General features: G+C 41.9%; 1 protein-coding gene across 1 annotated transcript; it reads right to left on the bottom strand.

Annotated features, from left to right (window-relative positions):
• Positions 1-10,255: 10,255 nt before the first annotated feature.
• Positions 10,256-13,947, bottom strand: LOC105249411 (segmentation protein Runt). The gene is made up of 4 exons (XM_011254847.3): positions 13,305-13,947; positions 13,106-13,219; positions 11,730-11,840; positions 10,256-11,350 (listed from the first exon to the last, which is right to left on the bottom strand). The coding sequence occupies exons 1-4, from the start codon at positions 13,624-13,626 to the stop codon at positions 10,899-10,901; spliced, it is 999 nt and encodes a 332-aa protein (XP_011253149.1). The 5' UTR covers positions 13,627-13,947; the 3' UTR covers positions 10,256-10,898.
• Positions 13,948-16,125: the final 2,178 nt, after the last annotated feature.

Here is a 16,125-nt window from a genome sequence, read left to right as displayed (position 1 = left end):
ACGCGTCTCTCGATGAAACCGAGAAACGCTCGGTCCACGAACGTAGCTTTGCGACTGCCGAATGCACGTGTGTAGAATTCGCTAAACTATTTCAAGTCGGTGATTTTTCTATAAATCTGTTGTCAAAAAACTGCGCAGATTTATTAATCAATTTACCTTGTCGCATTAATATGTATTCTATTAAATAATGCTTGTTATTTTTATATATTATTTTATTCACTTCTTTTAAGAAAAATTATAATTATGTATAGATTTAAAAAAAAAAAAATATACTTATTAATGCGATTTCTTGATCGATTTTTTCCTTGCTCTTGGAAATATGAGCCATGAATCTCTCGGCCAACGGCACCCACGCATCGCGTGAGATGATCCTACATTTTGCTCGTCGATGAATGTCCCGGAAGAGATGTTCTTTCGGGTCCTGGCGCGGCTCGCACCAGGATGCTCGGTATTATATCGTTGAATCGTATTGTCCGCGGGAACATCGTATAAGATTTCGGGTGATTGTACCTTGGCATCTTGGACGACGTCTCTCATTCGGGGATAAAGATGTCTCAATTACCTGATCTCACCCACTTTTACCTGATTCACTTATGTGAGAGATCGCTTGCGCGAATGGGAATTGTACGCGTCTAGAAATGCGAGCATTCGTGGTGACAGATCAAATAATCGTCTACAAGGTTGCACAATTCAGTCGAGTGACTGCAAATCTCTTGCTGAAATCACCGTTGCAAAATTTCATCGAATTGCAAAATTAGGTATGCAGGTAGAGAATGCTGGTAGATATGAAGAAAATGCCTTTGTTCCCATTTATCGAAAAAAAATGCGAATAAAAGCACTACTGAAATAAGTCCTTCACACTTCCAGCAGCGTAATGAAGTCACGCCACAGTATTATGGTCAAGGTCATACAGGCACGACAGCATTGAAACTTTCACGTAAGGCAACCCATCGGTTTCGGCTTAACGATATTCTTTTGTAAATTATCTCATTCGTGCGGGCGCGCGCAACCAACTGGGGTTCATCACAAAAAAAATAAAATAAAATCCCTCTCTTTCCCCACTACTAGCAAGGAGCCACGCGCCATATAATTTTCCGAGCAGAAATATAAAGCGGTTCGCTCGTACCGTAAAAGTTTACGGGGAGCTTTCTAACGGCGCCGGGCGTACGACTCGCAATAAATTTACTTGGCCCTCGCGCGAATTCGGGACATATCGGTTCCAAGAGAAGAGAGAAGGACGCATCCGTCACGGTGTGCGTGAGACGAAGTGAGTCGAATGTAAGTCATTAAGTTTTTCAAGAAAGTTTCACGAGGCGCACAGCCACTGTCTTTTGCGTGTTTTTTTGTCCCTTCCGTTCAGTCTCTGCTTCTCTCCTTTATGATCTTCGAAGAATGATGTCTCTCTTTCTCTCTTTCTTCCTCTCTCTCTTTTTCTTCTTCGAGTGTGGCAAGGTTTACAGGAGGTAAGCTGCCAATGGAGGTTTATAAATGACCGTTCGAACATATAAATATTCTCTTCATTCGTCGCAATGTTATCCCACGAGAGACCTACTGACCTAAAGTTCTCGTTTTTGGTGAAAAGAGAACCTGCGTCTACCTCTTTTTTTTCTTTCGTTCCATTTCTCCACTCCTCAGTGCAGAGAGTCCATAAGCGAGGGGAGCGAAACGGATCACGATTCTTTCCGACCACCCTCTTGCTCGCGTCACCCTCCTCTTCGCGTCTCGATAGCGTCGCGCGAGGGTTGCCTCAATCTTGCAGAAAGAGAGAAATGCGATTTGGGATTTCCGCACTGGCGGTGGCTAGATTAAAGGGATCTTGTAAGACATCCGCTTGAGTTACTAATGAAGTATCTTGTCTGCAATCTGTTTCCTCGATTGTTTCGTGACGTTTCATGTTTGCGCGAATTAATATGAAAATCATTAGGCAAAATATTCGCCTAAGTATATTTTATAAATCTTGCAATATCGTATCTATGTAAGATTTATAAAATTATTTAAAATATATTTTGTAACGAGAGATTTCTCCAAAAATATTACAATATCGCAAAATTTCATAATCTCGTATAAATGTGTCATTTAGTTATTCTATGTATTTAGGACCGGAAACCTCGTGCCAATCTACAAAATTCGACGCGCGTGGCCGACATTTCCGTTCCACGTTTTTTCATGGTACAAAGAATTTCGTCCGGTCATTTATTGATACAAAGACTAAGCGTAACGATTTCGAAACTAAGCATAACCAAAAGTTCAGTTAGGTTATATATCCAAACTTCATTGTGTTTGAAAAATCATGAAAAACAGTTTGAAAAACTCTATAGTTTTAAATATGAAGAAAAATACAAGCACGTTGTAAAGTGAAAAATAGCCTTTTATTGGCTATTTGTTTAATCGGTACACGTGCCGTATAAATCTATCGGTTTAAACTAATAGTTAATTCAAGCGACATAACAAAATGACATAACATTAATATAAAGGATGATTAATTCTTTATATTAATTTTAAATAAAAATTTCAAAATTAAAGAAAGATTATGTATTTTAAATTTAAACTCTTATTTTCGAGATTAATTGAATCGATTTTCCAAGACAGGTTATGTGTTGCTTCTTATCAATCAGTTTAGTTTATTTTATTAGTTTTATATGAGAAACGATGTCTGTCGATTATTATAATAAAATTTAGATTTTTGCAATTTTATGTCGGAAAAGATTACGACTCTTCATAAAAGAAAAACATTGCATTGTAGTTTTGAGACGACCGTGCCAAAAATTTTCTAGAATGGCACGATGCTGGGATACCACATATGGCCGTTGAGGAGTATTAGATAATGGTGTTAGCTCTCCCCAATATATTCAGCCACCCTATTTCTAGTGGTAGCCTCGGTACAAAGAACCCTGGGTACGCAACATGCACACAAGTAGAAAGCGTATATTGTCACTGGTTTCATTGTCACATGCGTGTCTCATCAATGGCAGGGATTCTATTTACAATGTCAACAATTATTGATGTTTCTCTTTAAAATTTATTTTTGATACACATATGCTTTTAATGCACATTAACAATTTGTTATTTATAATAACATTATCAATATTTATCATTTCAAAAATTGTTTTACGTGCGTAAAATTTTATTTTATATTTTATAAATTTATAAAAAGAAATTATTACTGCATCAGAATTGGATACATAGAATAAGATTTCTTATTTTCCATATCAGCGATTATCAGATGTCGCATGCGGTATCGATATCAAAGACTTTCGAGAAAGAATCGGACGCGAACGGATACACGTGATATTAACGTCTATAGAATGGATCACGAGGTTTCGAAAGGGAGTATAAGGCGAAGGTGCAGTTGAAAGGCGAAGGGGGGAGGGGAGTTTGGTTGATTTTGAGGGGTTGCTACGGGGGTTGTCGCGGCGTACCCCTGCGGGCTCCCGCTCTCGGCTCCTAGAGGCCAGGGTGGTTTACCCCCGACGACCGTAATACGCTGTACGAAGGGTGAGAGTGCAGCGAGTGTGCGCGAGCGTGTGTGCGTGCACACGCGTTAGAATGCGGTGTTATGTACATGGGTAGAGCCGCGTGTTTCGTGTACAGTCGACGACATCGATGATAGATGCGGGAAGGAAGCGTGACGTAATATAAACGAATATCGCATCTATAAAATTGTTTATAAAAAAATTAAGAAATAACTTTATCCTTTAACGTACACTTTTTAATTATATAATATTTTTTAATTAAATAGATTCTTTGAATATGCAGCAATTTTCTTATCTATTAATATACAATCAATTACGCTTGTTTATTACTTAGATTATGATGTTAATTGACGGGACAATGTTATCAGTTTTAATTTCGTGACAATAATGTTGCAAATGTTTAGAGTGTTTGCCTTCGTAAATCTCACGCGCTATACACGTACGCCAACGAATAAGGCACGCCGCTTTCGATGAAAGGGGACCACTGGACCAAGAATAATCGATAAATCTGCTCTGGAAGGGCGAGCTCATCCCTCCCCATAGTCTGCACTATACGTCCAAGCAATCTTTAGGATCAGTAACGACACGCTCGCTTCTCGAAAAAGTGTGCCGCGGTGTCGCCTTTGAAATATGAACAACGTTGGTAAGCAGGATTTCGCTCCATAATATTTTCAAGATTTTTTTTATACGGGATTACAAGACAGATGTTGCTTACAAAAGATCCGTCTGATACTCGGTCCACGTAAATATCGAACGCGCGATATTTGCGTCTGTTCAGATAAAAATCGAGCGATTTGATTTAAATAATTAATATCGAATGATTATTCAATGACGCCTCGCTTAAATTGTCAAACAATTCTTGTGCGTCGTAAGAAAAGTTGTAGAGAGGCGAGTTTAAAATAGAGAACGAAGCAACATTTCCTGTTATCCGCCTAGTCAGTGTCACCGAGGAGGGCGGGAAGCTCGTAATCTATGTGAGAACCTCTGCGGGATAAGTCTCACCCTATCCAGTCATGTGTGATGGACCTAAATGGATGAGACGCACCCCTGCAGCGGCTGCTGGCCTATCGGCTGTCCATAATTTTTGCAGCTATTCCAAAGGGTAATATCTGGAGGGTGGGTACACGAGGTTCTCTCTCTCTCTCTCTCTCCCTCTGCTTCCGAGAGGATAGGTACTAAGTACCTACTTGCTCCGGCATTAAAAATGCCGGGGTGCTTTTGCCATGTACGTCTAGACCCCAATCTAACCCTCCTGCATCCCTTATTCTTTTTCCGTTGATAGCCAATATAAGACCGTAAATATATCTTTACCAATACACGCGTCCTCAATTTCGATACATTTTCAAAATGTATATGCAAAATGTATATTTTACCATTATTTTTCATAATAAAGTTTAATATCTTTAATTTTTTTTCATATTTATTACAAAATATTTTGACGATAAATAATAATTCTTTGAAAATCGACTTTGCATTAACGAAGAAATTTGTTGCGTTATATAATTTTTGAGTATTTCAATATTAAATACTTTGTTAATTAAATTTCTCAACTACATAAAATGATTTTATATAAATTTTGCAAACTTTGTAATTATGCATTCGAGTCATAATGTATTCGATTCTCGATGATTTTCTCACACGCTGTAACGAAAACTTCTGGTTATGTAAAGGAATGTGTGCGAGAAAGAGAGAGAGAGAGGGAGAGAAAGGGAGTAGCCAACTGGAGATATTACGTAGGTTCATTTCGATGTGAATCGATTTGGCAAATTGGTCAATCGCTGAGGGGTCAGAATTTCAGTAGCGGCTGCGATGACGAGGTAGAAACGAGGCTGCCGGTTCAAGGGGGTGGTGTTGGGTTGTACGAGGACGATGGAAGGAGAGACGGTGTAAGGAAATTGTTCCGACGTGTCCACTTCCTCCCGGACTGATGAGTTCCGTTCTGTCGCTGGATGGAAGCTGGATGGACCCTCGCAAAAAGAAATCGAGGGTCCGGCCCAAACGCTTCGAACTTAGCTTAGGAATTTGATCGGAGAACCGATTTCGTGGATTTTCGGGTCAGCGTGGTTAACGTCAGTAACGTGGTTAAAATCGTGAGATTCATATTCGAATCGCGTAACTTGACTCTGAATGCGCAAAAGTGACTTTCCGATTGAAAATGCCGGCAAATTGTAAACGGGAGAAAGCACGAGTAAATCATGTGCGCTTGTTACCGAACAAAATTTAGAAAGCTTGACAATCTTACAACTTCTTACTTTAATTGCTTAAATTATTTTTCTACCGTTTTGAGTTGTATTTTTATCAATGTCGGTTTACCAAACAAACGATCGACCTTTGACTCATATATTTTTCCAACACAAACTGCTTGAGGTCATAAACCCCCCATGAAAGTCTGAGAAAAAAATTGAATTGTTCTCATAAAATATTACTATTTGAAAGTTTCGACCGTATAGCGGTCTTTTCACTGACGCTAAAAACCATTGGTTGACGCTATTTTTTAGCGTCAATGAAATTGCACCTTATTATATTTTCGTTCTTTAAGCATTCTTTCATCTTGCCTATTATTCTTTCATTCTTATCTTGGGTGGTCAACAAATTGAAAATGCTAAAGATGGTTTGACTTTGGGACGTTAACAAAGATGGAAGGAAGGAAGGAAAAAATGTGAGTGAAAGAGAATGATGGGGAACAGTCTGTTCAAAATAAATTGTTTATTTTATAAAAATAAATTATAGAATAAATGAAAGATATTAAATTAATGATTTATTACACATTTTTTCCTTAGCGATAACATTTTTCATTTATATCTTCCTGACCTCTGTGACATATACTTTCGATCTGTATAAAGAATTCTGTGTGATTTTATTATCAATTGAATAGTGTTCCTTGTAAGATGGATCTAAGGTTTTTTCAAAACTCGTACTCTCGATATTGTTAATGAAAAAAGCAGCGAAATAAAAAAAGAAACGTGTAGGCGGTTGGAGAGAGCAAACAAAAAAAAAAGAGAAAATAAAAAATCCAACACGCAAAGGAACAAAAGAGCGCGGCCTGTCCCCCCACCTTCTCTCCACCTCGTTTCGCGAGCGAAAAACAAGTTTCCTCTCGGAAACAAATGCGGAAAGATCGATCCGCGTTTCGCGGCGATTTAGCGCGGAACGCGGCCTGAAAATCGGTGGTTTCCGCCGAAACGATTCGCCTTTTCAACAACTCTCGTCCGCCGCCAATCGACACGGTCAAACGACCGCGCCTCGACGGAAACAAACGCCGAATGCGTGAACGCAGTACGTACTGGATGGCGTACACGTGACTGCGGCGCGGGTTACTCTTTAATCCGCGACGGCGGCCGCGGAACGGGTCGATAACCGATAACGAGGTCGAGGCATTGCGATGCAAAACAGCTCGTTAAGCGTTTTTTTCTAAGGTCGCGCGACGGCCCGTCTTTGCCTCCGCCCTCGAGCAGTCGCGAGAGTAAAAGACGTTTAAATGCGAAGAGCGGGGCGCCTGCCGCGAAGACGAAGACGAAGAGGAAGACGACGACGACCACGACGATTCTGTGCGCGAGGGAAGGAGAAATCTCGTCTTCGTTGACGTCGCCGAATGCCTCTCGAAAGAGGCTTATTATTTCCGCGGTCTCCCCCTTCCCCCGGATTCCTGCGAGACGCCGCCGTGTAATCCTCGACACGTTTCATCGTAAGAACAATTAGTGTACCGCTCGGGAGAGAGTCTGTGGGGGCGACTCTTTTATAGATTAGTTTGTCAAGGATTCGCAGGGATGATTAAGGTCCTTTGAATGGCGCGTTGCGGGCGTCCTTTTGTTCATTTCTGTTTTATTGCGTCCTCGTGTATCTCGCGATCTAGAAATTCAATCACCATCTACGAAAAATGCAAAAAAAAGGAAAAATTTAAGAATCTAGTTATTCTAATTTATTCCAAGTATGAAAGATTGATAATTTTTAGAATTTTTTTTTTTCAAGAATATGAAAAATTTATCTGACGTTTTACATTTGTTGAAATGATGTGTCAATATTTTTAGATCTTGGATATTTAATTTTTTTAATCATAATAATCTGAATTTTTTAATCATCAGTAATCTGAAACGAATAATTCGGTCTAATTTCTTTCTTTTGTAAAATATTTAGAAGATATCCCATTTGTTTTCAAGGTAACTATTATATCAATTTTGAAAACAATGTTTTGTGAAAGATGCGTTTAAAGTTTTGCAGCTCCATTTAAATGCCCGCGCGCCATTTTAAAATTGTATAACTCCGTTAATTTTATAAATTTCTCATGTAAAATTTAAAAGATATTCTTCGAACATCAGAAAATATTTTCAGCAAAATGTAAAAAAATTGATTGTCTTTGATTTTCTAAAGTAGACTAGGATCTTCTTATCGATTAACTTTACATGAAATTATTAATAGAGATTTATTCGTTGTTCAAATATTGCACCTACATATAATATAAATATATTATTTAGGTATTTTTCGTCTCTATCCAAGAGTAAAATATCTTGACTTTTTCGCGAGGGTTCATTTATTCTCTCGGCGTGAACGGCGTGAATTTACGCGAAGTAGACCGATCGCGTTGACATTACCTCCGCAATCGTGGGAGAGGGACCTTTACGAGCGCGCGTAATCCTGTGCGTACAACGCGATCCACGCATCCTACGTAAACGCAACGTCCCGACCTCCGCACATCCACAGCGACGGCCTCTTTCGCATGCGTAACGCCTGCGGTCGGCGCGTTGTTGGCCAGGTGAACCGGGACGAGAGAACGAGCGACACACAGGGGAGGAAGCGGGGAAGTTACTAATTGTCCGAGCCCTTTGCCCCTCGACCTGACCCCCTCATCAACGCTGATTGCCTAACTCTAGGACCCTCCAACCAGGGCCCTCACGATTCTAGACTAGCGAAGAGGATCGACGTCCTCCTCTGTCAACGCGTCGACGAAGTACGCTCGCGCAAATCAACCGCTCCTTCCGCGTCGCATTATACTTTGATTGCTCGTCCCGAGGTCTTGTTGGTGCCCCGTTGGCTTTTTGCCGATCTCCATGTTTGCAAAAATAATTTCATTTACCTCGTTGTACAGGGTAATTGGAACAAATTTGTGATTTGATATTTTTGAAATGAAATTCTGCCATCGTGAATTTTTTATGATAATGCCCGCGAGAGATATAGACCATTACGCGCGGAACCTTCGCATGTTAATATACATTTTCTATGCAAATCCGATAATGCTACAATTAACGTGATTAGCTCGAAAAATGTTCCGCTCCTCTTTATACTTAATCGCGAGATTACGAGGTCAAATGCAGCCGCTCGACATCGTGACGCGTAATAAAATGCCAGGGATCCCCCTGTAATATAAGAGCGGTTTGTCCCGAAATCGCGAGATCCGCGAGCGGAGATCTGTGTACACCGAAAGTCGATTATTCAGTCCCGGATATCCGCACGTCCGCTATCCCTGCCGTTGATTTTTTCATCCCGTGCCATCGGCGGCTGACTCAATTATACATGACGATTCTTTGAGCAAACATTAGTTAGCGCCAGTCGGCTCGCGCGTCGGATTGGCTTGGATCGGTTCGTGCGGTGACCCTTCATGGTTGCTTGGTTCCGTTGTCTACTCGTCAACGAACAGCCCCACGGCTGCAGGGTGTCAACGCGGTTCTCATTTTCTCGCTGGAGCTAATCCTATTAAGCGCCCCGTGCAAAGCTGTGCGTGCGACCGGTCGCTCGGTGACCGGTTTTCGGAGCATTTCGGGGCGCGCGATCCGATCGCGATTTTTAATCAAGGCAATCTGATCAAGATTTTACATCGCGCCAACACGTTACGTGCCGCGTATCGAATTTTTGCCGCGGGGCGTTTTCTCGATCCGGAGAATATATATACATGTATATATATAGATATATATATATACATATATCTATATATATATCGGCGACAGCGCGCGCATACGTCGCACCTGCAACCGGAATGCGAAAATTGAGTTATTCGACGTCACCGAGATTAACTGCACTCGTGCTCTGTGCACCAGTTGACAAACACGACCGGAACAATTCAGAAAAAAAACTATCCCTTACCCCAGGTCATGTTTCAGCGTTGATGGCAGGGATACAATCCCGACAGACATTTCGCGTGACGCGACGTCTCGTTGAATCAAGCGAACGCCATGGAGGCCCGCGATCTCATCTCTATCCGCCGTGCCTAAAATTTAGACGTGTATAATTGCTCGTGAAAAAAAGAAATAAAAAATAAACAATTGCATCTCCGGGAATATTCGCGCCGGCGTTTCGGCGAAGAGCCACTGCCTCGTCTCGGATTGATTCTCGATGTACTTGAGAACCGCTGATGTCCCGAGCTTCCATAGGTACTAATACAGATCTCACGCACTCCCCTCGATATAAACCATTCTCCACCCTTGTGTTCGCCGTATGGGATCCTCTATGCGCGCACGAGAGAGACGGGAGAGAGATGGGAGAGAGACGGGACGATTGCGCGGCGGTACGGACCATTCAGATTTAAATCGCGACCGAAAAAAAAATATATATATATATGGATCCCCCTTGCAGCATCACGGAGCGCGTTCCGCTCTCTTTCATATTCTTCCTTTCTGCTCCCAACGCTTCAACTATTCGACGATACTTTTTTCTGACACTTTTGAGAATAGATCGCGCGCGCGATATATCGATCATTCTTATACGTATACGTGGGATGTAATGGTAATCGATCGTTTGAGTTTAACGTTTAAGTTGAAAAAGGTGCTGAAAACAGAGGTGAGATTAAATGACAGACATGTACATATTTTTCACGTATAGATCTCGATTTTATTCTTCTCTTGCGTCGCATCTCTATATTTTATACCATCTCTGTTTACATTAAATCTTTCTGATAAATATCTTTCTTATAATATAAATAATATCGGTATCTCTGTCTTTTGGTCTCTGTCTCCTTTTCATCACTCATTCACTCATTTATACTTGCACGTACACTTTCATGAACACACGAATGCAGATAAATTCTTATTTGCCTCTTTATAACTACTTTATTGTCCACGAACTCTATATACACCATATATACAATTCGTTTTCATACATATGTACATGTGTCCAAATTTATAGAATTCGTCAGGAATTTTATAAATTTTCAATTTATTAATAAAATTATTCATAAATTACGAACAATGCTTTAGAGGCTTAAATCGACGAAATGACTTTCCATCTTTCTCCCGTGTTCTTCTTGTCTTCGTAAAACCGAAGAGAAAAATACGCACTCGCGTGCGCGAGTCAACACCCGGAAAAACGATACGCAAAGTCATTTATTAAAAATCTGATGCTCGCATCAGAAACGACGTCGCCTTCGTCAGGGCGATTATCTGTCACTAGCCTTTCGGGACATTGAATTGTCATTGTCGCACGAATCCGCTTCCGGATCTACGGCTTCGAGTACGGTCTCCAGACTGTTTTCGTCGATGATTTCGTCGGCGATGGACTCCTCCTCTCCGATAGCCTCTGGGAGATGAGAGAGCTGGGTGCCTTCAACGAGTTTCTCACGCCTTCGGTTGACCTCCTCGCGCTTTTGTCCGGCGGCGACGTCGAGGACGACGTGCTCGGCGGCAGAGTGTTGATTCGAAGGGGCACGAAGGCACTTCGAGCCTCTTCGGTCGGTGAGTCGTTGCTGGATGTGTTACCACCGGGTGACGATCTGGACGGGCTATTCAGAATGCCGGCCGTTGTTGCTGTCGTCGATACAGTTGTCATCGTCGTCGTACCAGCCGTCAGTGCAGCATATTCCGAGTATTTGATGGGATCGAACGTATACGGCGAGAAGACCGGCGGGAAGCTCGGATTGAACAGGTCCGCGGGTGGTGGCATTGGCATCGCTCCTGATGTAGAGGGGAAGAGAGAGAAAGACAGAGATATATAGAATCGGTTAATCTCGGCCGATCGTTCGGGCGGGGGTGAACGTAGGGTGTAAGTCGCATTGTTGTTTCAACGACGGACGGGACATACGCGTGGTGAGAGCGGGGCGAGGGGGAGCGTTAGAGGGGTTCGCTGTGGGAAAAGAGAGCTCAGACTCACCCCTCGGTCCGGCTCACGGGGTATGAATCATCGGCAGGCGTCGCGGACTCGACGAAATCGATAACGCGGATTCTCTCGTAAGCGCGCGGCCTCTCTTTCGAGACCTTTTCTTCTCGCGATACATGCAGACGTTTCTGTTTGTTTTTCTTTCTCTTTTTTTTTTCTTCGCTCATGCGACTTTACCTTTAAGTAGAGCGGGATGCGGCATGTGCCAGGTGTGTCCGAGATATGCGGTATCTAGCCAGGGATTGAGTAAGCCACCCAAGCCGGGAAATCCGGGGATATATTGACAATCTGTGAAATGAATGATGATGCGTTAGTTATATGAATTTACTCGGCTATTTTCGATAAATGAATTTTATCTCGCAGAGTTTTCAAATTGATGACGATCATAATACATGCGTGTCGTAAATTCGTGAAAAAAAAAAAACCGACTTGTGAAACCGTTACGCACGATTCACTGTCGCGAGAAGAAGACGAAGCCTCGGTGACGCGGTGACTAACGAACCGACAAACACCAGAAAGAAGGAACCCAAGACCTATAAAAGCGAAGATTAACGGCGCTTCCCCGGGCGATCCGGAGGAGCAGCAGCTAGTGTATCTCCTGTTTATACGAGCGTGGCATAAAATCCATTATTACGACGTGGTGCGCGGCTTTTCGTGGCGCGGCACATGCTACCGCCATATGCGGTGCGATAAACAAACGCGGCTTCTCTTTCGCAGACGTCTATCTCGATCCCCTTGCCCGCTCCGTCCCGGGTCCCCCTCCGACTCCTTTTCGACCGGCTGCCGGCTAATAAACAGTCCGACTTAATGCGCCGCGGCGACCAACCGGCGGCCGGTTTCGGGGAAAACAAACGCGAATGTCGAGCCAAGGAATGCAATGTACGACGCGTGGATCTCGTTGACGCGGATTTGACACGATGCCAAGGAGTCGTCTCGCTCTTGCGCCAACCTCCTCGTATATATGCATACGCGCGGCGGCGTGCATGTGCATGTGCATGTGCGCGCGCGCTCGCTCGCTCCATTCGTTCGTACACGTGCGAGCCGCCGACGCTCGGGCGTCGAGGGCTCGCGGCAACCGTTCAGCGCCAACCGCCACCACCTCGCGGTTTGAGGTCCGCCAGATATACGCCGGATTATTAAACGCCCGCGAGGCCCCGTTTGCGGATTCCGCGGTGGTCACGGAGCTTCCGACGACTTTTCGCCCGCCGACCCGAAAACACACCGCCGCCCTGCCCCCCCTTACCCCTTCCTGCCCCCTTCTTGCGCCCCTCGTTCTCCGACTCGGACGCGATTAATGTATCGTGTATTGGCGTTGCAGGGAACGCGCATCATCGTTCGTTTCCCGTTGTTTGACACGTATTTAAAAAAAAAAAGACGAAAGATGGGAATCTTATTTCCTTTTGATTTAAATTCGTCGAAATATTCGTTATCGAGTGCTCCGTTTACGTTGAAAGATTGTTGTATATATAAGAGTTTGTTCTCGTTTCGTTATACGTTGTATGTTTACTGGCAACTAGGATCAAATTGAACGTATCGTGTATATATCGACTTACTCGTTTTAGATCTTGGTTCGCGTGGTCCATCTACCGTGACCTTGATGGCTTTGGAATACGTGGCTACTTGGTGAGGTACCGAGCTGATCTGGATTGTCAGTGAAAATGATTTTCCTGTAAACGAAAACGAAATCTGATTCTAAAAGTTTAGCGGATAAGCGGAGGACTCGCACGTGACTGTGCAAGCTCTTAAACTCACCTCTTCCACTGCGACCGACGAATCTAAGATCGTTAAATTTGGCGACTTGATTCTTCATGACGGCCGTGCAATTTCTCAGTTCGCCGAAAAAGTTTTCGTCATTCCCCGCTCTAATGGTGACCAGGGTGCCGTCGCTGACTTCGTCGAGCGCTATGACCTTGAACGCTACCGGAAGAGACTTGTTTGATCTCCAGTGGCACGGTAGCGTGGAACACAGGATGGTGGGACTTCCCGTCTGCACCAAATCCCCATGGCAGCTTCTGAGGGTTTCGTAGATCGCCTTGTAGGTTTCCATCGCCAGCGGACCATCCGGCAAATGCATTCTTTCGCCAATTTTAGCAGAATGTCCAACAAGAATGCGTTTGATTATTCTTTCACGAATTTAAACCTGCACGCGCACCGATGCGGCTAACACAACCGATCACTGGCCTCTTCATAATTCACTGTCACATTCGCGAAAAAAAATAATAAGCACGATAAACAGGTAAACACGAGTTATCTCCTTGTGCCCCCTCACTTTATCTATCTCTCTCTTTCTCTTAACGAAGAAAGCTTATTGTGCTCCAGATTCGAGTTGATGTTTCGGTTACACCTTCGTACCACGAAATTGTAAAATAAATCGGACTGACGCGCACTCGATGCCGGCTGAGCGGATTCTAGTTTTTCGTGGCTGTAGCCGCAGCTATTTAGGGGGGATTTTTCTCCCCTCCAATTTTTCCGGAGCCCCACCCAGGACAAGCGCGTCGACCAATGAGGACGGCGGTCGTGTTGTGGCCTCCGCGGCTCGCCGCCTTCGCCCCTAACCAGGCTTAGGGGGTGCTTTGCGAAAGGGGCTGCCTGCCTGCTGCCTGGCTCGCCAAGGGTGGCTTGGCGCCTCCGCTCTTCCTTAACATATCCACTCGAGCTCCCTTTCTCTCTCGCTCCATCTCTCTTCCATTCTCTCGCCCCTTCTCTCTCCCGTCTTCGTCGTCTCTCCTTCTACCCCGTTTCACCTGTCTCCCTTCCTCGGCATCTCTGCCTTCTCGCGTTCTGCTCTCCTCGTCATGCTCTCCTCGTCACTACCTTTCCACCTACGCCACGTTTACGTGACGACGTAAATTCTCACGCGCACGTGTTCGAACTACCCCACCACTCGCGAGCGATCTCCACGATCCGACTCCGACAGCTGCACGCGTTTCTTGACCTCCAAGGCTAATGCGTCTTGCCCAAGCGGTGAACCGACAATTCTTCTGTGCGTGTTATATATTTTTTTTTTAATTTGCGCGATGTATGCTTTTCAAATATATTTCGAAGTAACGTATATAATTTAAAAATACTGAAAAAAGTTTTTATTTTTTATACTTGTGGCAGTCTTCTAGAAGCAAACAGGATTATGTCTTCTTTGCAAATTTAGTTTAAATTGTTTTTGTTTATATTCTATGCGAAAATTAGAGAAAAAATTCAATTGGCCGATTTGTATATTTTTTATACGAGAATATATTACATATACGCGAATTTATCATATGAATGAAGATCGTGATATTTTACAAGATCGTAGATTCTCTTGTAAGATGTTATTAAAGATTAAATTCTATAAATCAATTTGTCTCATTATTTAATATCATATAATATATAAATTTATATTATATAAATAATATCATAAAATAGAGTTACTTATAAAATCTATCTTTTACATCAAGTAGCGTTGAAGAGATTATATAAAATAGCGGTAAATAATTTTGCAGGAAAATATTTTTTAAATTTTCTTTTAAGTTGTCCTTGTATATTTTTTCTGAACGAGTTTTATTGACGATTTCACTAATATAATTAGCAAATGATTAAATAGCGGATGATTAATGTGGTCAAAAAACTTGAACTCAATGGATTTTACATCCACAATGCAGGAGATAAATCTACGTTAGAAAGTAAAACCATAGTTAATCAACATAAATCTTGTAGTATACAATACAAAAACGTGTATTGACCTAGAAAATCAAATGATTTATTTTTTAAAAATTATCAAAAAAGTGCTGTATCTACCAATACTTTTCAAATTTGCATGAAAAGAGTTAAAAATGAAAACTTGGGCATTTTCTTTATGTAAAAGTCAATGAAAAGCTCGGCTGGTGGTCCCGCAATAAATCTTCGATCACTATCATTCGATGTGCACTCATTTTTTGAATGCAAAAGCACAAAATGCTACAAGAAATCTTGACTGGAATGTCTGTCTAAATATTAGATTATTAATTTCGTATCTCACATAATATAAAGTTTATTAATTTAATGGTTTATTTCGAAATTTTCTCTTATTTTCGTCATTTGTACAATTTTTATTTTTAAGATTTTTATACATTGGTTTTAGCAATTTTAGTTTATTAACAAACATGGTAAAGTTTATTAAATTCTTATAATTTGTTATAAATAAGTCCTTATAGTCCATTCCATTAAAATTGATAAACACATGTATTTGTTATATATGCAATTTACTGTATTGACAACAGATAAACAAAGCCAGTTTGAATTTTGAGTATTATTTCCTAATATACATATATTCTCTTTCTTTGTTGTTCTAATATATTTCTAATATATTTCTTTATATATTTAGTACAAATGTTTAATATTCGCGTCGACATTTGAATTTCAAAAAATTCTACATATTAAAAAATTTGAAACTAATTCCCATGAGTCTCTGTGTATATATGTCAAAGCTAAATATATGTTAAAGATAATGTGACAAAGCGAGATTGATGGCATATAATTAGAGATAATATGACAGAGGAAGAAGAAGAGAAAGTCTCTCAGTACAAATAGGTTGAATATACTATCACGTTTATAGGTAAAA

Source organism: Camponotus floridanus, unplaced genomic scaffold (assembly GCF_003227725.1).
Source record: "Camponotus floridanus strain SB8 unplaced genomic scaffold, Cflo_v7.5 scaffold96, whole genome shotgun sequence".
Lineage (NCBI taxonomy): Eukaryota > Metazoa > Arthropoda > Insecta > Hymenoptera > Formicidae > Camponotus > Camponotus floridanus.
The sequence above is the reverse complement of the archived record's forward strand: the minus strand, read 5'-3'. Positions and strand labels throughout refer to the sequence as shown.